Source organism: Gymnogyps californianus, chromosome 1, assembly GCF_018139145.2.
Source record: "Gymnogyps californianus isolate 813 chromosome 1, ASM1813914v2, whole genome shotgun sequence".
In the NCBI taxonomy this organism is placed as follows: Eukaryota; Metazoa; Chordata; class Aves; order Accipitriformes; family Cathartidae; genus Gymnogyps; species Gymnogyps californianus.
In genome coordinates this window covers 115,452,334-115,476,220 of record NC_059471.1, presented here as the reverse complement: position 1 = coordinate 115,476,220, position 23,887 = coordinate 115,452,334, and the positions used below count along the sequence as shown (strand labels likewise).

The 23,887-nt window shown below is 38.5% G+C and overlaps 1 protein-coding gene across 2 annotated transcripts in view; it reads right to left on the bottom strand.

Moving 5' to 3' along the window:
- CADM2 (cell adhesion molecule 2) overlaps positions 1-23,887 on the bottom strand; it is a 688,787-nt gene that overhangs the window by 62,570 nt on the left and 602,330 nt on the right. For both annotated transcript variants that reach the window (XM_050891086.1, XM_050891096.1), the window contains exon 7: positions 3,756-3,934. In XM_050891086.1, coding sequence (XP_050747043.1) covers positions 3,756-3,934 — 179 coding nt within the window. The remainder of the gene's footprint in view (positions 1-3,755; positions 3,935-23,887) is intronic.

Below are 23,887 nucleotides of genomic sequence, written 5' to 3'. Positions count from 1 at the left end.
TTCTTTGCTTTGTTTGTGTAATTAATATGTATAAATACTTCGCTCACCCTTAATCTCTAATTATGATAAACTATACCTTCCCTTTTTAGGGAAGCTTCTTTCTATGCTAAAGCTGTATAAATCTCCTCTGAGTTAGGAAGATAACTTCAGAAATTGAGAGAATTAGTAGATTAAGTCCCACTGAGAGGGGGATTTCACAGAGGAAAAAAGGAACAGAAGCCAGATGAAACTTTTACAACCTTAATAAACAGACAGAAAATCCATTGAAGTGAAAAAAAGAAAAAATGTAGAGGAAATCACAGTATGGATAAGAAAAGAAAAGCTGTGAATCAGGTTACACTCCCCTACCTCTGCAGAGGATACCTTCCATTGATGTCCTCTGCCTTCTCACACAAGGCTCGCCTGGAAAAACTGAATCAGCCATAGTATCTCTCTAAACTTGGGCACGTGATTATCATTCTTTCCATCACTGCAACTCCTCTGGGCTCAAGAGTTTCCTAGAAAAACTATTAGTTGTTTAACAACTATGGAGCTGGACTTCCAGAGGCTCCATTAAGGCAGTGGCTACTAGCACTCAGAGCACTTATGCCTTACTCCGTACAGATCTGGTAGGTCATTTTTCCTAGACTTTACTTCCTTGCCCGGCAATTTAAAAGAATCTCCTGTAGAGAGATTCTCTCCTCATGCAGATTCCTCCCCTCTCCTCTCCCACATCTTTGTGAATGTACCCCCCCTTATGTTAAATCTGGCATGTATTTGTATTAGAAACCTAACATTCAAGGTAAGAAGGCATACTTATATGATAAATCAGCTCTAACAAAGGAGTAGGACAAAAAAATTACATCAACACATTAAGCACAGGGGAAGGGATGAGAAATCAAAGGATGCTCCCAGATATATTTAGGAAGATATAGAAAAAAAATACAACCTCTATTAAATGGAAGAATGCATCTCAGAAAATGATAAAAAGTAGGTTTGCTAACCCCCCGAGAGAGAGAGAGAGAGAGAGAGAGAGAGAATATTGTATAATTTTGGGAGGATTATGTTTCACTAGAGACATTTGTGAATGTAATGAGCTAAAGAAGGGGTAAGACACTGCTTAAATTGATCTATACAACTGATTGTGCTACACTTGATAAAATAATTGTGTCAGTCTCTTCTGTACTTAAAATAAACTTAACAACTCTGAAATGCAGTAAGTTGTTAAGCACTAAATATCATCACATACTCTGTCACACTACTCTCATTGTTTCAGAAACCTCGGAAGTACCTGACATTTACCTTCTCTAGTTCTAACACTGGAATTGCAGAAATGCAATTAGGAAAACTCTGGTACTCATAACAGAAAAGGTCAGCAATGTGCAAGCTAAACCTGATAACATGCCTAATGTGCTGCTAAACATAACAGAATGCCTTCCTGATAATGAATGATTTTACAGACTGCCATGAAGTTGTTGCAAGATAATCAGATCAACAGGAGGCATGCCACTATGTGGAAGACACATAGGAGATCATGAAATATTCTTTGATAGAGGTACATTGCAAAGTCACCACTGATGGAAAAATCTACCATTATAAAAGACCATGTTTTCAGAAATAATCACATAAATAAATTGGGCAGAAAACACAAACGGCAGAAGTTTCAACATTTGGTAAGCGCAGAAGCCATTACCTCATCAAAGGCAGTGCACTTTGTGCCTGCAGCCAACAACCAATACACCACCACCCTTGGGATGTATAAGACATTTTTTCTTTTTCTTTTCTTGTAGTAATCAATGTAAGTAGAGGTTAGGGGGTTTAGTTTTTCTGTTTGTCTTTAATATAGAAATACTTACACAGCAGTACAGGCTCTGTGTTCCTCATGCAAAGACCTCCTCCTTACTTGTGCCACTAATCCTACATAAACTAGTAGTGAACTTTAAGAAAAATGAAAAGTAATCTAAGGAGTTCTTTTGATAAATGACATTTCATCAACAGTGCCAAAAAATAGCTCATTACTGAAAGCTGAAAGTAGCACTTCGTAGAAGTTTTCTGCCAAACACCTAAAGGCAGGTTAAACCTTTAGTCAAAAATGTTTTTGAGACCTTACAAACACCAAAGAAACGTATATTTGCTATATCTGAATTCATCATGAGCAAATAAAATCTATATAGTTCACATGTCTATTTACAGACTACAATTTGTATTAGATTGTTTCATTTTATTTTGTCATACTGTGCTGGTTTTGGCTGGGGTAGAGTTAATTTTCTTCATAGCTAGTACAAGGCTATGTTTTGGATTTGTGCTGAAAACAGTGTTGATAATACAGGGATGTCTTTGTTATTGCTGAGCAGTGCTTACACAGAGTCAAGGCCTTCTCTGCTTCTCACCCCACCCCACCAGCGAGGAGGCTGGGGGTGCACAAGGAGCTGGGAGGGGACACAGCCGGGACAGCTGACCCCAACTGACCAAAGGGATATCCCATACCCTATGGCGTCATGCTCAGCATATAAAGCTGAAGGAAGAAGAATGAAGCAGGGGACATCCGGAGTGATGGTGTTTGTCTTCCCAAGTAACTGTTACGCATGATGGAGCCCTGCTTTCCTGGAGATAGCTGAACACCTGCCTGCCGATGGGCAGTGGTGAATGAATTCCTTGGTTTGCTTTGCTTGTGTGTGTGGCTTTTGCTTTACCTATTAAACTGTCTTTATCTCAACCCATGAGTTTTCTCACTTTTACTCTTCTGATTCTCTCCCCCATCCCACCGGGGTGGGGAGTCAGCGAGCGGCTGTGTGGGGCTTAGTTGTCGGGTGGGGTTAGACCATGACACATAGTTGTAAGAAGTTGCATTTTTTTAAAAACTAGAGGGAAAAAAAGTCTTGTCATGAACTACAGTAGAGCTTTTGCCTCTATATTCACTTAGGTTAAAATTCAAATTACAGAATTTATAATCTTCCAGGAATTATCACATACATATCTGTGATAAGAGAACATTATGTTTTGAAATTGCTAGTTCCATATTGCAAAGCTGTATTAAAGGCAAATGCTAACTTTATATTATAGTTTCTCCTATACCTGAGTTATATCAGTCTATTTCATGATCACTGTAAAAGCCAGCTATTCTTTTCATGTGACACATATTGTTGCCTAAGTAATTAAGGAAAACAAATCAACTGTAATTTAATGTGAAACTTCCTATTTTTTTATTTCATTAGAAGAAGTATCATGAATTTAGAACATGACATATTTTTGAGGATTGACTGTAATGATAGGCCAGATGATGATCAGCTAACTTGTATAAGCTGAATTTTCTCAGTAGCAGGCTATAACTTGTGTGAAGAAAAGTATCTGATGTCCTCTCTTTGGCAGTCTATAAAAAAATAAACAAAAAACCTCAACCACCCATCTGTCTGGTATTTCCCTACTTCACTTCATATATCCTTTTGTAACCAGCTTTATCTGAACAGCGTGTGCCTGAGGCAAGTATTTATGAAACAGTACCAACATACTGCAAAACATTTTTACAGGTGCTTACTTTGCAAAAAGTTCGCAACATAAGTGAATAGATTTTGTTTAAACTGTATGAAGAGAGGCATGCCAATAAAAGGGAGTAAACACACTCCCCACAACTAGATGATAGCCTCAATAAAAGTGCAATTATACTTCCAGCTTTTTCTTGCTTTTCTTTCGGTAATGATCATAAGCAACTGATTGTATTTTCTTGAAATGCTACTTATGCATAACATGCACCAAAAAACTAATGAGAACACACTCACCATGTACTATCAGGACATATTCTGTGCTATTTCGGCCAATAGGATTTTTTGCTTCACATCGGTATGTGCCATTGTCTGTTTTGTTTAGGAAACTGATGCTTAGGACCCTGCCGTTGACAACCATTCTCTCTGGATCTGGTAGTTCTCCACCATCCTTTGTCCACAGTACTGGTTCTGGCCTGTTGGATCCAAAGCAATGCATTTAATCAGATACATGAAGCATGTATATGCAACATATACATCAGAACAGTAGCGTCAGAAACTTATGAATAGTAACCTGCCATCAAAGAATATTCAATGATCCTTTGAGTTACCTGATGAACTGTCACTATTAAAACCTTACCATCCTGGATGGGAACTACTAAAGAAAGTGAAAGAACAAGCAGGGAAAAGAAGAGAAACAAAAAAGGAAACAGAATGGTACTGATCTTTCCCAAATTAAAAAATAGTTCTCGCAAGGTTTCAGGGCCCACAGTTCGGCAAGATGCTTGGCAAGCTAAGTGAAAACAGCTTTCCGTTTGTGTGATGAGCAACAAGGTCCTGTGTGGCTGACAGGCATCAGAAATCATGCAAGCAGGCTGAGGTAGGTATATGTGGTTCATAAATGGATTCTAAAAGGTTCATAAATGGATTCTAAAATTATTTAGGCTATTCACATTCACAAGCGCACTTACATGCGCTGAGTGTTTTTCCTGAACCAGACATATCAGTCTCAAAGTAGCACATCTTACACACAATCTAAATTTGTTTCTGCTGCTGCATTGTGTCACAGCCCATCCCTTTTTCCACCCTTTCTGCATCCTTCTCAAATAATTGCTTGTTACATATGTTATCACAAGCAATGTAAGATTTGACTTAAAATGCTGGATTTCCTTCTTCTCTGAAACCTTCCCTCTTGTGCCTCATGAACTCTCATCAAACAGGCCAAAGGCAAAGCACTGACAGCGATAACCCCCTAGGCAAGTTAAGGGCACCGCAGAGAAGGGAACTGACCATCTTACAGATTCACATATACCTTCCCACTGGCAGGTGATACCTAACACTTTCCTAAAGACTCTCAAGAAGCTCCACAGATCATGAGATTTGCCTAACAGACAGCAGGATGTATTTATTACTGGTTTGCAGTCTCTACTTACAAGTAACAAGATCTACTTTCAAATTTACATGAGGGAAATCACCAAAAAGACAGGTCCATGACTGGGAATGAAAAGTTGGCTTACTGAATCCTGACTATCTCATAAACAGACAGAGCATCTCAGGTCCTTAGATACTAGTCACTAAAGCGAAATATGTACAGCCTGGGGATTCACTGCTACATTACTTGTATCTGGTAGCTTTGTACACCATAACCCAAATATCAATCCCTTTCTTTTGGGTACATTACTTAAGTAATTTCAGTCAGAAGCAGTTCTAGTTTTGCACATTTATTTGGTAGGAGAATGTTACATTGTATTTTCCTATTGAAGTATGCAGTTGCATGACTAAGTAATAAAACAAAATATAAAACGCTGTTATAAAATCAGCAGATGCAAAATTAGTCACTAGTCTTACTCCAGAAATACTTAATTTCATTAATTTAAGCAGATGTTTAAAGCCTGTTAAATATAATAAGTGTTAAGAATAAGAATTAAACCTAAATACCTAAGGAGAGGCATTTTGCCAAAAAGTGGCCTCATGCACAGAAAAATAGTCCTAATGACTGCAATGACATGATTTTCTTTTAAGTTAGGCAAGACATGTAAACAAAGTGAATTTTTCTGAAATGCACTTACTGCTATATAATTTGTATTACTTTTTAAAGTAAAAATACTATAACTTCTGTTTCTGTTGAAAGGTAACAGATTTATACACATTTTAGTAATATTTGGATGACACCTTGTTAAATTATTATTGAACTTGTTACCTAGACTAGCTATTCTCTGAAGTTATGATTTTTTTAGAAAAACATATACTCAGGGAATAAAACAAGATTCACATAATTTTAAACCAAGGATTAAGAACTGTTGGTGTAATAGGCCTTATTTATACCTTACTGTAAATATGTCTTAATACTCTTCCTAAGTGCACTTTCAGGAACTGATATCTAAATACACATGACACACAATATACACAACTCCTTTCTGCTTAATGCGAGCAGGGCATCTAGATGTCCATGCTGTTGCAGAAACATTGCCCTACAGAGTTCACAACATAAGGTGCGATTTGCTTTGATATGTTAAGGCAGATTTGTTCAGTTTTCTAGCAAACTCCTCATTGTTCCCCATTTACCAGCTTACTGTGAATCTGTAATCCCAGGAGTGGAAACTCTGAAACACTTCTGCTACAATGTGCACCATTACCTTCATAAATGGCATGTTAAAGCAACTTCTGTGCAGTGATAATTTATGGAACTTACGTTTTAAATTGAAATTAGATGGCACATCCTAGGGGAAAACCCATAGGATAACAAATAAGTATGAAATGGAGCCTTAGATACAAATTATTCAGGGAGCTTTGTCCCATTGTAATATACCAACTCTGGTCTTACACAGAGTGCTTAGCTATGGCTGCAAAATGACGGTGGCAGAAAAATCACGGCTTAGAGAGAGGCAGATCTACATACTCTGGGTGTCAGGGAAGCTGCTGATTAACAGTTAATATTAAGCCATCTTGTGCTGGCTTAGTGGCAGCAGCAGAGCAATTCCTGAGCAGCCGGCCCACGGTCAACACATCATGGTGGCTGGGCACAGCTCTCACTCCATCTCACCGCTCTCAAGGAGGATGGTGCCTAAAGCAGCAATTCTGTCACAGCCACAAAATTAAATTTTGCCTGCACTACTGGGAAGCTTTGAGACACTCTAGTCTAAACAATTCATTAGTTAGGGAGAAGTGAGCTAAGAACATGAGACACGCTCATGCACCCAGGTCAGCATGCTGCTGTGGTCAGTGACAGGGGAGTGGCTGTTTAAGGAAAGCATGTGAGTGTGGCCGTTTTCCATGGTCCATTCCCCCTGTACTCTGTCAGCATCCACAACCATTCTGTCGGGGATGCTGGAGGGCACATCTCTTGTTCTCTTTTTTATCTACTTAGTATTTAGACCTGTTGCCTGTGAACGTCTCTAATATTTTTTTGAACCTGCTTATACTGTCAACCTAGCCTCCTGTGGCAATGAATTCTGGAAGTTCCCTACCTGCTGTGCAAAAACATATTTACTTTTATCTGTCTTACACCGATGTCCTAGCAGTGGCAATGAATATTGCAGGATATGGTAAATAATGCTTCTGCATATTATAACCTTGTTCTAAGTTATGATAGCCTTGTACTTAGTAGGCCTCTCTCTCCCTCTTTCTCTATTTGCTTGAATTTGATACCTTCTGAGATTATTGGCAGGGGGGGAAAAAAATTCACAAGAAAAAAGGGTAAAGGAACCGTAAAGGAACCACAAATTTAGAGCATATTGGCTATTCCTTGATAATTGCTTGAGTACCTTCATTGTCCAAAGCACAAACGCAGCTGAAACACTGACGGGGAAGCTTTCCTTCTGTGACACAAGGCACAGAGAAGTGTGAATTCCCCATAGTTTATCCTATTGAAATATGGTCATGGGTGCAGATCCAGACAGAGGTTCTTCCTCTTACTCAGCATTTTGAAAGGCTTCTGGCTCAACTGGGGGATATCTAGGTTTGACATTCTAAAACACCCGGCAAATATGTACACTCCTAATATTTCACATTTTTCTCCATTGAATACGTCTCCAATATTGCGGAATTTCATCTTTTCTTTACATACTAAAGAGTTGCCATAATGCTATCTATTACTGTGTGGACTGGAATAAACAGGGTATCCCTGTACCTTGCATTTGTGCTTACTTCAAGTTGAATCACACTTACCAGTTTAATCCCCATTTTTCTCAGACAATCCTGAAAATATCTCTCTTGGAGCACAATAGCTATAAAGTTGGAATGAGCACTGTGGCCACTAATGCAATTGCACGTTACTACCTTCACACATTTCATGGCACAAACAACCTCATTGACCTGCTCTGTCCTAACAGGAACACACAGCCTGCTAGTACCAATACAGTCACCCAAAGAACAAGTCTGTCCTCCCTTTTTTCTGATCTTGGATGAGAGGTGCTTTTCTATATCCCTGGTTTAATCCCTCCCATGTGGATGTGGTTAAGTGGAAATGAGCTGTGCTACCACTAGAGACCCTTCATTGGGTTGAGGGAGGTAGCAGAGCTGAAGCACCAAGATGCTGTTTTCTTCCCCAAAACACAGCTCTGCTTCTGGCTTACCTATTCTGATTTGCTCCCAGTGTGACACCTTTTAAAACAAAAGCAAAAAAAATTAAGCATGCTGTACTGAAGAAATTCTTTCAAAGACACAGCTCAACTGTGACAGCGCATGCTATTTCTTTGACTAGTATGTATTGCTCTTACTGATTTGGCAGTGCACACAGCTGTCCACGGTGGCACTATCAGAACTGTGTTGAACTGACAGAAGCCAGAGATACTAATCACAAGCATACTAAAAATCCTTAATTATAACTGATGACTTCTCTGCCAGCCCCCCAAAAGAAATTTGAACTCTATACTCTCTCTGAAGAACCGCTAAATGGGCTTAGATTTTGGTATAATTTATGTTTAATCCTAGTAGAAAGGCCCAGAAGCTTTCAGTAACTGACTTGCAAAAGGGAACTGATTTTTGGTATAAATACATGATTTTGTTAACTGTCTTCATGTTAGCCTCAAAACTTGACATAAAAAGCAAGAGAATTTGGTATTCTTTCCCAGTCAAACTGAAATGGGAGTGCAATGAGCATATCAAAAGACTGGTATCATGTCCAGGATGATTCATGTTTTATAGTGTGGAACAGGAGTTTTCTTGCAAGTAACTTAACAAAGAATTTGTAAATAAAGCAAACTTATTTTCTAATCCTGAGGCTAAGAAACCTTTTCTTCCAAAATACGTCAGAGAGAAAGCTAAGGGAGAGCTGGAATGTGTTGGAAAAAAAATGTTTTAAAAACCACAGTCATATTTGATTAGAAAAGAACACTTAGGCACAGACTTACCTTTTCAACAAGTGTTTATGTAACGTGAAAGCCAACAATTAATATTTAAGTCCACTTTAATATTTTTTATAATCTAGGCCTTTGAAGTTACACAGTAGGATTTTAAAATAAGTTCATTAATTTTCCATCCCTTTCTCCATCCTTAACCAAAGAACTGTGATGTTTCAGTGCTTTCCTATAATCCTCCTTTCTAGCGATATCTTTATATCTAACCATTATATTTATCTTAACTTAGTCTTCATCTAAAAATTATACATAGATCTATTGTATCACCTCTTCTTTCTGAACAAAGTGAATTTAAGCAATGCAATCCATTCTCACTTGAAAGTTCTTGACTCTATTCATTTTTGTTGCCCTTTTCTGATTTTTGTGTACAGAAAGGTCATGTATAAAGTGTTCTTCACTGTGATCTTAGTAAATGACACTCAGATAACTTACTGGCCCATAATACCAGCACAGGATAACCTTTTAATTTCTGTAAGATCACACTCAAAAAACCTCCAAAACAACAACAACAACAAAACCCAGTGCCGGCTTTTTACATACTCAGTCTCACTGAAGACATTATCATCCATTTGGGTATCTAAGCATCCTGCCAAAATTTTGTAGCCAATGTGAGTAAAAATAAGAAAGATGGAAGAAGGATTTGTGGAACACTAACAAGACAAGTAAATTCATTATTTTGAGTATGGCCCTCTTGAACAATGCCTTTTACTTCTCCAAACAGGGGCACACTTGTATTTTCTGAAGTCCATAAAAACATAATCTAGTGGATATGCTCAAATGAGTAATGCAAAAGAGCCATTATCACCACATTTATCAGAGCATTTTTTGTTGAAACCCTGGTGCAATGTTAAAAGTCATCTAAGGGAATGATTGCTTCATTAATTTGAAACTTACAGTTTCTCTGTATTGAGAATCTGGATTTTTAGCTTTGTCAGTTAATCATCCAGTTGAAAGTTTAAATCCTGAGGGAACCACTTGTTTATACAAAGTCTCAGTCTGATGAGTCATATTGGGATGAGCTGGTTTGGGAGCATTTCATCTATCAAAAACATCAATATCCACAGTCACTAGCCTTTCATAAAAGGCTTGAATAGATAGTTTGTATTTTATGAGATAAGAACTCTCTGTGATTTTGTAGTTCTGCAAAGCTTGAGTAACCTTCATAGAGTGTTTTTCTCCCCAGAAGAATTAGTCAAGAATATCCTAAGTACCCTTTATGAAGTTATCTTTTTTCAAGAAGGAAGCTTTGAACATCTTAATTGACTATTATTTGTCTCTACTTTTCTCTTTTAAGCATCTCAGCAGACATAATGTAGCCTAAGAATATTTATGATGCCCTATACCAATGTTTTTAAAAAGGTTAAGAATTAAATTACCAACATATGTTAAAAATGAGGTGGCAAAAAAAATATAGAGTTCTACTTTTTATATCATAAAAATTTGACAGGAATTCTCAGCTATAAAGACAACAGGAACAACAAGAAATGTTGAAGACAGTTGCAGTGTATTATGCCTTTGAAAAAGTTGATTAAATGATAAACTTAAAGAGGTGGCAGGAATTTCAAATGGTGTTAGTATTCATCATTTACAGAAAAAAAAGAGAACACAAAAAATAGGGGAAAAAAAGATAGCAGAAAAGGGAAGAAAACAAACAAACCAAACCAAAACAAAAAGCCAAAACCCCTTCATCCCTTACCTTCTGTCCTGGATACAGATAAAGCCTTTCTTTTGTCCGTCACAAATGCACTTGGGTGACAGGCCTCCCTGCCTGTAGCTTGCTTTGGATAAATCAGGCAGTCCTCTCACCTTCAGATTGGCTCACTGGATTACAGTTGCTAACCATGTTGATACGATAGACTAAATTTGCAGCCGAAAGTCCTTTTCCCTCAGCAGCCTCTGACAGCAACTGATTAAAGTGACTCAAGAAGAGTCTTTTCAAAGCAAAGGTATTTACTCTTTTACTCAAAGATACAAAGTTTAGATTGCTAAGGGGTAAAAGAGTAATTTTTCATATTCATATTTCCCCCATCTATACTGTAATCTTTCCTTGCAACCAATTTTAAGGTTCCTTTCAGGTCAGTTAATACCCACCCTTGCCTGTAAGAACCTGACTGTTCTCTTTCTGCCATAATTCTCTTTCCTTCTGTATGTCCCTCTCATCAGGCTGATAACCCATCTCCCTTTATTATCCTTTAGTATCTTTAGAGTCTAGGAAGCCCTTTGACCTAAGGCTTTCAGCCCTTAACACAGCTGTGTAATGCTGCTGGTCTCTGCTGGATAGCTTTTTCCCAATTGATCACCAACCCATTATAATGTTAACTTCTTTGAAACTATTTACCTGTAGTTTTTCCCTTTGCCTTTTGTGCATTTCTTGTGCCCCCCCCCCATTGTTTCCTTTATGTTAGTCATTTTCAAGAAGGCAAGGCAATATCAAACTAATATCCTGAAAGGTGCATAATCCATATATATATGTATGTATATATGAAGTTTCTTACTTAATTCCAGTATTATTCACAATCTTCCCAAAGAAGTATAAAAAAACCTGCTGTGAATAACATTTTGGAGATTGGCTTTCTCATAGTCATGAGACAGATCAAAAAGAGAACTTATGTGAAATCACAAGATACCTTATCAGTGAATTGCATCAGAAATATCCCTTGTAGTCTACTATTGTAAGCAGCAGGGAGGCTAGAGATGGACAAAAAGATCGTCTCAAAAAAAAAAACCAACTTTGTGAGGGAGACGCCATAAGGATGTAGTCCAGAATTTCATTTAAATAAACTCAAAATCCATTGCCACATGAAGGCAGGTGTGGGGGAGTCCCCTAAGCTTCTTCACAAAGTACCATCCTCCCTAAGGTAAGTTTAATGCGGGAGGAAAAAGAGGACCCCAAACTGGTGTGCTCACTGCTGTGGGTGATCCACTGTCTTCCCATGATCCACATTAGAAGTGAACAAAATAGTTCAGAGAATTGTAATTCATTATCAATAGTCACTGTGTGTGTGTTGGAGAAGCAGTGTTTTGTCAGGGTTAGTTTGGTTGTGCCAGCACCGCCAGCCCTTCAGCTTTGAAGGAAATGCAAAATCAGAGAGCTCACAAATGTGCAATATGGCTGATGGGTCAATGTCAGAAAAAGCTTTGTCGCGATATTGTGCAAGACATCAAAACTGAGGTCAAGTCAGCAGATTTTCTCAATAGTGCAATACATAGGAACCCATCACTGTAGTATGTGATAACACAGTTACTTAAATGATTTCTTATGCCCCCAATACCAGAGCATGCAAACGGCCAACTCTGAATAAATGCAGCGAGACATGAAATCAAACTGTGCACAGTTGGTTGCTAACACCATTTATCACCCCAAGTACCTCTAACTATTCAGAGTCAGGAAAACACTTACCTAAAAATGCATCTTCTTAAAAACTGTTCTTGTTATAAAGATTTCTAAGAAAATACTATAATCATTCAGGTTACATGTTTTATTTTGCCAGTTTCAGCAGTGCTGCTCCTAATGCTATTCATTTCTTTTAAGGCTTTTATCTGAACAGCTTATCTGCTCTCCTCTATCAGAAGGAATCTCTTTCTTGTCTTAGAGTTATTAAACTCACCTTGCAGTGAAATTACCATTGCATGCCATAAAAATAACATGCTAACCTCTTACAAATGTCACCTGTCTTTAAAGAATGCAGACAACCTGTTTTGCCTTACTTTTTTTAGTTAGTTCTGAAGAAGACCTCTGTTAAAAGTTCCTCTATGTGGTCATAATAAACTAGGAAAAAAAAGTCATTCTAAGCAAGACTGTCCTCTTGATCTGGAACAGAAATACGGCCTATTTTGTATTTCTCAACTTTATTGATCATTTCCCCTCCACCCGGCTTCCCTCCTCTCCTATTAGAAGCTACTCAGTATGAGGTTAGGCTTGACTGCCAAACGAGCAAGAGAGAAGACAGTTCTGGCTGCAGAGTCCCTTCTTTCCTTACAGACTCCTATCACTTAGGCCAACACCATTAGCAGAGGTACCAGCAAATCCTGATCTACCTTTCCATTGTGACAGACAGCTAAATCTTGTTCTAATAATGGAAGGTTTGCAGTGATGCTCAGAAAGTTAGCTTTTCTAATTGATATTAATAACTTCAAATCCATATATCAATTTATTTGCTGAATTGTACCTTATAAATTGAAAAGCTTATATATTTTTTTCTGATTTACATGAGAAACCCTATTATCCTCAATTTACACAAGAACTAGAAACCTTTTTGCAAGGTTCATAGCCTCTACAAATCACATGGATCTCCTGTAGAGTGAACAAATTCAGATTTTATGTCTTAAAGAGCTTGATTATTCTTAAATGGAAATTAACTATAAACTCCTGAACTACTGACAAAAGGTCTTAACTGTGTGCCAGCGTGTAAAGATAGATCAGGATTGACAGGCATCTGCTATCACTTAAGGCTTACAGTTCATGCTGACTATTTAAATTATTCAGCCTGTGTTTTTAAGTAATCTTTCTATCTTCTACTTTTTTCTATCTTTCAGCAATTATAATTTCTGCAAAATATTTTCCTTTGAATATGCCACATTGAGAAACTGTTCCAAAAGGTATTGCACCATATAGTATGCTTTATTTCCTGAGTCTAGAACTTCCATGCCACAACAGCTCAGATTATACATTAAAATATGAAAATGCATTAAAATCCTAGCCATCCAAATCTAGTATACATTCTGGAGTGGAGCCCTTTCTGATTCATATGAACAATGATATTTTGTCCATTGATCAGTGAATTACTCTGTCCATGTATCAAGAATTAAGCCAGCACTACCATAATGACTTGAGAGTACTGAAATGAGTAAACACTGAGTGTGATTATATAAAAATCCTTAAAAAAGGAATATTAAGTTTTCACTCAACATACTTTTTGTTAGTACTTACAACAGACCACATGCAGAATACTTTCTGCTCTTGAAGTATTAAACTCGGAATTATATTTAAACCCACTTTGAGGATCAACATCACTAAGAACAAAAGTCCTTCAGTTTATATGACAGTTGCCTGCTTCAGCTACAATTTTTGTAGTAATGCAAAAATGTAATACTTTATATCATTCCAATACATAAAACATATTTTCTAATAGCAAGTTCTAGAGAAGGCGAATCTATGAATCTAGTGTAGGTTCAGACATCTGTGTTTCAGGATAAGCTGTAGCAAAATATTTTTAACTCTCATGGAAGTGCAAAATGTATTTCAGTTTTTATAGCTGTTTTAGGAATGTTTAATTGCTTACTGATTGCCAGTCTTATTTTGGTGCAATGAAATCTCTGAATGATTTCAGACTTCATTTCCAAGTTTGTGCTTTAAAACAAGAAAATAAATCCAAATAATATTCTTCTAAGATACTCTAGTTTTACTACTTGTATATAAAAAAGAATTTAAAAATACTTCTATTTTTATTGTTTTGATGAACAATACTCGCATGTTTGAGTTTCATCATAAGACCTCAGAAATCCTTCATTTCTTTATTCCGGTTCTACTTTTAAACCAATTTATTATGGTACTGAATATTTCCGCAAGTATACATCCAGTACTCTTCCAAGCCTGATACTTTCTCTATAGGCATACTTTTTTTTAAAATCCAAAATTATTTTCAAGTTTTTGGGGTTTTTTTTGAGATCTGAACTCTTCAGATGACTTGTAAAATTTCCTACAGTCTTTAAGTGTTTTATTGTTGTTATTATTATTGGTATCCAACCAATTTGCTAATTTCTCTAATGGAACTTCTTCTTCATCACATTAAGTGGTAGATCTTGTGGCTAATTTTATTCAAGAAATTCAAATCTCATTGTCTTTTCTAACAGATTTTTTTCCTTCCTTTTTTCCCCTTGGTATTTAAAACTCACCACAATTTTCCTTACACTTGCTAGACCCTGCCAATATTTTGATACGGCTGTACTTGTGGGTTGAGCTCTTAAATTCAAAATTGCATTCTTTCTGAACAGTCAGACTAATACCATAGAAATGGTTGCACTTTACATTAGATGTGTGTATGATGTATACACCCCATATGTACACCATTTTTAGGAGGAGGCTGCCAGTTTCCATTCTACAGCAGCTTTTATTCACACACTGATGGGACACTGCCAGTAGGCTTTTTAGGCCAGTCTTAAAAAGGAAAAAAAGAAAAATGAAAAAGGGGGGAAAAAAAAAGGTGTTGCAGATCTGTGTCTCTCTTGCACTGGAGCTGTGCACTCCATCTTGCATGTACACAAATGTTCACAGTGAAAAAAGAAGAGAAGAATCTTGTGCTTATACTCTCCACCTTCTTGACACAAATTAAGATTAAAAACATTGCATGCTTTCTAAGGGGCTGTTGATTTTCTCCACCCTTTTTCTTGGGCATCTGCCTCTGCTACTTCCTCAGTCAGAAAGTGGGAGCACTGCAGATGTGCTAATTTTAATGGGCTTTCATAGCAGAGAACAGTAAGTGCCTTCAGCTGCCTGGTCTGTATAGTGCCCATTCTATAACCTCACCTTCTGGTTTTCCATTTTGCCCAAATCTCTCCCACATTGGTCATACACTCCATCTACTTTCAAACTTTTGGTGTCTCATTTCATCCCCTCTCCATTTTTTTGCTTTCTCTGAATCTGACCAACTTCCCAAACAACAGATTGGACTTTTCTACTCCTTTATACTTTCTCAAGTCTTCAGATGTTTCTGCACCGGGCAGGCAATTGCTCCCATGAAAGGCAAAATTTGCTGAACTACTTTATTTCTGCCTTCCATCAGTTATGAATGTAGAAACACAAAATGGAGGAGAGAGAAAGAGGCTGCCATATTTCCAAACTTTCAGGGCCAGACCATCACTTAGGAGCAAACAGGGAACCGAAGAATACAGGCACACTGATGCATACCATGAACAAAAAAGGCAAACCTCTCTTAAATACAGCATTAGAAGGTCAGGGAATAGGCACTGACTTAATTTTTTTCAGATTTATTCTGAAAGAGATCAGCATATTTTAATGCATTTTTAGTACTTCAAAACGCCTAGTATTTTAGAACATTTTTAGTAGCCAGCTATTAACCACGCTTTTTTATATGTATTTTAAAGTCTGAGGCTCAAAACATCTTAAGTTCAGAGAAAACACTATAACCTATACAACTTACAAACAGCTTCCATAAAACATGCACTTTAAAATCTTCTGTCTGTAGAAAACAATGGTATGTATGGCTCTACTGTTCATTTTGTGTTGCCAGTTTATAAATAATTTACATTTCTTTTAAATTTTAACCAGGAAAAGAAAGTCCTCCACAGAAGCGTAACATCTCTTTCAAAAAGATTCCTGAGGCTAAAAAGGCAGGAGAGGTGTAAGCCAGTACAGCAGCAGGAAAAAAAAAAAAAAAATTAAAAAAATCTTATGTCATAAATCCTGCCTTACTTTCTGGGGAATGGAGGCCTTCCAGAAGTGACCGCCACCGTCAGCTAACTGACATCAGCTCAAGGACAAAGTACTACGTAATATTTCACAGGGAATACTGCAGGTCGGCCTGGACTTGACCACAGATTAGATAAAGTGTTTTCCAATTTCTATAAAGTAGCAAAGATGCTGCTTTTGTATCAGAAGTCTTGTACTGAAGGTCTGATATGGACAGATTGCACAACAATGAGCTGTTCAGGTGGATGCACAATGTATTATCTGCCATACAGTCGTTTAACAGCTCTCACAGGCAATGGATAAGATATCCCTAACGACATACCGATAATTAAGGGCAAGTGACAGCCTTGCTTTTAGGAGACTGGGCAAGAAAATGAAGGGGGAGAGACCTTCTCCATAAGGTGCATCTCCCTTTCTGCTGCAGGCAGAGGGGAAGGCAGACTCAGTGAAGTTGCCGCCTCGTCTGGAGAATGGAAAGTCAGCAGAGCCCGAGCTTCAGACTGACAGCCAGGTAATCTCACACAGGGAAAGAAGTGAGGTGCACTCAGGGCTACAGCAACATTATTCCAGTCAGGCCAATGGGTAAAAGATGAAGCAGAGAAACAGTGATGCCAGTGAAAGCTCCTTTTAAATTCTGGAGCTGGAAGTACTCTGGATCAGTACTGGAGCACATCGGTAATACACGCCCTTCCCCTGTTCTGCCTGGGATCGGTGCCATATATTGATGTGCAAATTAGAAAGACAAATCCCTTTCCTTTCAGCCTCATAAGCTAAGACCTACACTCTCAGATAAGAGCCGGGGTGGCGGGGGGGAAAGGAGAGGAGAAACTATATACAGATAAGTGAATATAAAGAATACTTGTCACACCTTGCTTAAATATTTTATTGCTGTTCCTAGGGGCTTTTTCTTTTCTGTCAGAGTACAGCTGAGATGATAAATGGCATGTAAGAATTTCATTCACATGAAAAATCGTTGATTAAACATTGAAATCTTAATGGCCTGGTTTCACTATAATTCTAGTTCCATAGGTTTCTAATTATGTAGTCTGTGTTCAAACAGCTAAATCTTTGGGCTTCTTATACTGCTGTTTACACCTTGTTGATTCCTTCTTATCCTTTAAGAGCTATTGAGAAATTAGTAGATTATTCTTTTTCATCAGCTGTAAGTAAAGCATGAGTATAAGAACAAAGGACGATAGAAACTGCAATGGATTAAATGGACAATATCTGAAAAAAATGTATTTCAAAGACATGCAAATGTCAGCAGTATTAAGATAATATGGTGCTCAAGTGGATGCATCAGAATGGCTGCTGAAAATTACTGGGATTAACCAGGAACTATGCTCCTAATGTTAATGAAGTATTGCTCAGGATAAGAAAGCAGCAGTAAAGCATAATGATAGGATGTGCATACCTTAGTTACTATGCATTTCATAGCACAGAGGAAAATAACACCTTCTCAACTGGCATGTCTTCAGATCCGTTTATAACATTTTGTTTCTTCATGTAAGTTTACAAGCATACTGCATCCCCAGCCAGGACAACAAGAGCTGGGGAAAATACTGATTTATCAGAAATAACAGAAAAATAGCAGAAAGATCTTCACCACCACTTATTTTAAATGTTTTACATTTTCATATTATAGGATTAAAAAAATGTACTTCTTCTGAAACTAGCTTGGTTTACATAGGCTATGCTAAAGTACCACATAGAGATAATGGTGGAGACTGCAAGAAAGAGGAGACAGGAGGTAAATATTGTCACACTGCATTTTCAGTTCCCTTTTCTCTTTTTCGTTAATCAACATTATGTCTGTTGGTGATATCCCCACTGCCAGTTGAGGCCTGAAGGTTATATCAAGGTATTAATGAGCAAAGATTATTATGAGCTTTTTTTTTCCCTTTGACAAGTCAGGATTTTAGACTGCTTAGATATTTCAGGCTGAGACATGCTGATGGATACTCACATGCCTAACTTGCACTGTTTTCAGTAAGTGCTGTCCCCTAACACTCATAAGAAACTCTGTCTCTGTTATTACAATAAGCTGAGAAATTCCTTCTAAGAAACACCAGCTGCATTTTTTGAGCTAAGATCAAATGCTTGCTGCCACAAGAATAAGAGGAAAATGAAGAGTGGCTGATTCACTTCCACTTTTTCCATTAAGTAAACAGTTGAAAATCTCATTCATGGTTACTTGCTTGTCCAAATACTCTGTGTTTAAAATCATTTGCTATTGATGTAAGGCACAGTCAAGGAGAAGCCTCATTAAACTAAAATTTCTTCATGCACTTGAGGTGCAGTGACAACACCCAGAGAGCTGATAAAAGTACCAATGCTGCAACTTGAATGACAAGCAAGGACTATACAGAGTCTTCAGTACCAACTCTCATTAACCAAGGTATGCACTTCTTGACTTTCAATGCATGTAAGATCATGAAGTTTGGGAGATATAGCAGAATATCTTCTTTTCACCAGATAAGATACCTTTAATACCTAGCATAACAATGACATTTCTAAGATCTTTAGTTGAACCATGGGTTCTTCTCAACAAGTAATCAAATGTTTGTTGATATTTATAACAGTTATAGGAGCACCAAAGGAATGGAAATACACCATCAAATTGTTGTACCTCAGTTATATTTTTTAAGCAGTGTCAAAGCTGATGTTGAAGCACACTGTATTAGATCATAATAAATATTAAAATGCTTCATGCTTTCAAGATAATATAATGAAATCTTAATAACAATACACTGGAAACTTATGATTATTTATATTTCAGAGCTAAGTCCTATACCATGGTCTGTGTCAACTTCTTTCACATCTAAAAATAACTTACGAAACAGTAATACAATAAAGGGAAAAAAAGAGACAAACATTATTTACTTACAGGAGTTTGCTTTTCTTCTCCCAAATGTATCCTTATCTCCAGACAGAGGGGAGTGCTTTAGTTCGCACAAACTTCTCTCACACAGAAAATTATTCATTAGTACCTTCGTGGTAATAATTTTAGCACTGTAAAGGAGATATCCTCAAGCTCTCAATGGGATCCATCTCCATTAGCATCTAGTCCTAGCAAGCCACAACAGTCTATGTTCAGTTCTTAACAGCACAGAAACAGGTGTACTGGATCATACTAAAAGTTCAGCTAGCCCAGTGCCTTATCTCCAACACCAGGGATAAACAGATGTCTAGGGAACAGGCCAAGCACAGATGTTGCCCCTGCAAGCACTCCTCTGACCTACAACTATCTCAGGCACTTCTGACACCAAGCACAGTTGAAAAATATTCTGTAAACCCTAAGGATTTTCCTTTCCATGAACTTATGCAGTTTTCCCTTGAATTACCACAAATTTTTACCATCTGCCACATCCATTGACAACAAATTCCCAAAGTTTACCAGTCTTTGTATGAAAAATGACCTCCTTGCTTTGTGACAAAACTGGTTCTGACTAGCTTAATTTACCCTTAAACATTTCTATTTGAAGAAAGAATGAACCAACAATCCCTAACAACTATATCTTTGCCATTTACAGTTTTGGAAACATCTGTAATATATCAAATAGGCCACCACAAGGCATATTTTCTGTGCCCTTCAAGCAACTCCAATATGTTTATAAGATAGGATTTTCCCTTTGCAAAAGGGATTTCCCTCAGAAAGTTTGTTTTTATTCAGATGTCTGCTAATTGTAGTCCTTTTTATAGTTTTTACTATTTGTGAAGCCCAGATGTCAGTTCTACAGACTTGCACATTCTAGGATCTCTCCTGAAGCCCTGCTGTCCCGAGTTAGCAAGGTGCTTTTAAGCATGAAGTTTCCTGTCACTGTTCATAATTCATCAATCTCATCCTTGAATTCCCTTCAAATGCTGGGGTGAAACCATCTGGTCCTCCTGGCTTGTTACTGCTCATTTTGCCCGTTTGTTCCACAACCTCCTCCACAGTCCATTTAAGAAAATCTTGCTGGTGAGCACCTTAGAAGAAAAGGAAGCAGTCTGTAATATACCCTGTTTCTTCCATAGTAAATACGGATGTAGCAAATTCATCTGGCTTCCTCTTATACCTTGATCCTCAGTTGATCTTAGAAATGTACTGGCACACTTCCTGATATATTTCAAGAAAGATTAACTATTACTTTCAATTCCCTTTGCTAGTTACTCCTTAAACTTCTTTCTTTTTTCTTTTTTTTCTTTTTTTCTTTTTTTTCCTTCTTTTTTCTATTTTCTTTTTTTTTGGTGGTTTGGCTTACTGCATTTTCATATTTAATCTGCCAAAATCTAAGGATCTTCTCTTTCCTTTGGAAAACAACTTCAGCTTTTCAAATTATGGCTTCGCAATTTTTATTACTTTGCTTTCTCTTCTATTTAGCCTCACCACTTTCTCCTTCTCAAGTGTTTCTTCTAGGTGGTACGTATTGACCCTGCAGTTCTAAACTCTTTTTTTATTTTTCTAACATAGTCCTCAGGCTGCCTGGAAAGATTTAATTCTCTTAGCTGCCCCTTTTAGCTTCTTTTTAACAAGATTCTTCATTTTTATGTAGTTCCCCTTTTTGATGTTGATTACCATATAATTGTCTAGACTTTGTTTTTTGCCTCTAGGTGCAAACTGCAAGTAAATACATTTTAAAGAACCATCTGAACGTAGACAGTGCTGAGAGCTCCCTCAGACTATCACTCCCCGGGCCAAACCAACTCAATTTGGAGCATTCTAGAAATTGTATGTATGAGGCAAGAAGATAGGCTAGGGATATTTGAGAGCAATAGAAAGTAAAAAAAAAAAAAAAAAAAAAAAAAAAATCACAATTAAATAGCAATAATAAGTAGAAACACTGACCTGTCTCCCACTTACCTCCCTCCTACCATCCCCTGAGGAGCCACACTCCCCCGTAGCCCGTCAGCTTGCCCAGCTCTGGGGCGAGCACTGCTGTGCACTGAGCAGGCGTGGCTGGATCTCCCCCTCCTACTGTGGGGATATCACAGTCCACTCCACTAGCACTTCTTAATCGTTGCTAATATCTTCAAATTTTCATCTTAAAAGTCACCAATGCAGTATTTCTAAGCAGTAATAAAACAAAGCAACGACAACAACAAAACATGTATGTACCTACGGAAACCTGCCATGTGCTTTAACAAGTGGATCCATACTGTAAAGTGCATTACAGAAATCTTGTGCACACGCGTGCCAGTGCAGCAGCCCTCAGCAAGGATTTAGCTGCCCATCCCCAAAGCTCACTGAGATGCTGTACGGGGTGTGGGTGCCCAGGGGCTGGCAGGGGGGGCTGCAGGGCAGCTTCTGTGAGGAGAGGCTGGGGCTGCCCTGTGCTGGACACAGCCGGTTCCAGCCGGCTCCAACCGACCCGCCACAGGGCATGGCTGAGCCCCGCAGCCACGATGGCGGTGCCTCAGGGAAAGCCTGTGTAAGAAAGGGCAAAACGCTGTCTGGCAGTGAGGGGAAAAGTGTGAGAAAGAGCCCTGGGAGCATCGAGGTAGGAGGAAGAGGAGGAGGTGATCCAGGTGCCAGAGCAGGGGTTTCCCTGCAGCCTCTGGAGAGACCATGGTGGAGCAGGTACCCGCACTGCACCCATGGAGGACCCCACGCTGGAGCAGGGGAAAAGTGTGAGCAGGAAGGAGCAGCAGAAAGGAGCTGTTATGGACTGACGACAGCCCCCATTCCCCATCCCCTAGAGGGGGGACATAGAGGAGCTGGGAATGAAGGAGCGAAGGTGAGCCTGGGAGAAAGGTGGGGGGTGGGGGGAAGGTGTTTTCAGTTTTTGTCTTTGTTTCTCACCATCCAACTCTATTTTAACTGGCAATAAATTAAATTAATTTCCCCGAGCCGAGTCTGTTTTGCCCATGACAGTAATTGGTAAGTGATCTCCCTGTCCTTATCTCGATCCACGTCCTGTTGAGGAGGGTGAGTGTGAGAGTGGCTGAGTGGGTGTCTGGCAGCCAGCCATGGTCAACCCACCACAGATGGGCACGTGGCAACTCCCATTAAGCATGGAAGGAGACGCACAGGAGGAAGTTACAGGGTCCTTTACTAAGTAGTAGCTATTTTTTCCATTTTCCAATGTATAAACACTAAATACTCTCATCTTGTTTGTATTATTTTGATAATGAATAACCTGTGCTATTCTTCCTTTGTATAAGACTGTTCTCTCAAGCCTCTACTGCATAATGCACAAAAACAAGTATGCATGCAGCTCAGCACACACATCTGTGATGAAATTTTCTATTCAGAGCCCCATGAGCCAAAACCCAGTAGACTCACCACTGTCTCCCAGTTAGATCATTCCCTGACTGGGTTATCCACCATTAAGAGCCCAGGTGTGGCTGCTCAGCCCCTCAGCTGCTTATAGCAGGTTCTTAAATGAGGGACAAATCAGGCAACCAGCTATAGCAGTTTCTTGGCAGTTCTCTTCTCCTTGTGGTTCTGCATCCTTCCAGTCCACCGCTTTTGCTCTCCTGTGCAAGACTACAAATCACAGACTCAGTCTTTCCTCAGGTCTTATAATATAAGTTTTGGAAACACTTTACAGTGGTGCTTTAAATACTAAGCCTTGAATCTGGAAATTTCATTTTAGCTAGCCAAACTTAGGTCTGAGAAATCTCTGAGATTTTCCTTGTAATAGAAAGACAAAGGCTATCTAAAACAAACAACAAATAATTTGTAATTTACTCTAGTAATAAATGGTGTTAATTTATTTGTTCTCTTACCTGTTTCCTGCTTTGCCTGTCAGAACCACAATCCCACTTACCTTGTCATCTCCGTTTGTTCTGGGGCTCTGCTCACACACCAAAGAGTAGTGTTAAGCTTACATTTTCACACCTAAAAAGGTTGTTTGGATATTTTTCCAACCTTTGTTTTCCAGCCCTTAGCAGGTGGCTTAATTGACTGGGCTAATGCTACAAAGTTCTGTGTGTGGGGAGATATGCACTTCCTTCCATCCATACAAATACCATATATTTTGTAAATATGCCACCCATTTGGCATATTTGTCAAAATATATGTCACAATAGTACTCTCTCAGAGCACCCGAGAACAACTGCATCAAGTGATTTTTCCCAGCAATAACTCTAGGGAAAGGAGAGCAAAGAGCTTCTTCCAAAAAACAATGAAAAAAAGACCAATAATATATGCACGCGACACTGGGAAATTCAATGGGTTTGTGAACAGGTCTCACTGCCTATTCAGTGACGGGGCAAAATCTCTTTGCTGTGCAGGGGAGCAATTTCATCACCTTTCAAAACAGTTCTCTTGGGTTGTCCTGTAGCAAAGAGAACTGCTGCCAATAGAGACTATGAGTCTCAGTTTTGTGAGGAAAGGAAAACTGCCAATACGGTTTTAGAAAATTATGTAAGCAAGCACTGGATTTACTGAATGGGTGTCTCTGGTGCAAGTGCAGTATGAGTACTAAGTGCAGTATTAGGTAGGAACAGTGCAGGGACAGGCTTTAGTGCACTTAAAAAAAAAAACCACCTGCAACTCACTTGTGGCTTCACCTTTCACATATAAGACAGCCATTCCAGCAGTACGCCGACAGACCCGACTGTATTGTTATCCTCCCATACTCATTCCATTCATACCCCCTTTTAAAATCTGCACACTGACTGAGAATTTATAATTCTGGAGAAGGACGATGAGGCAG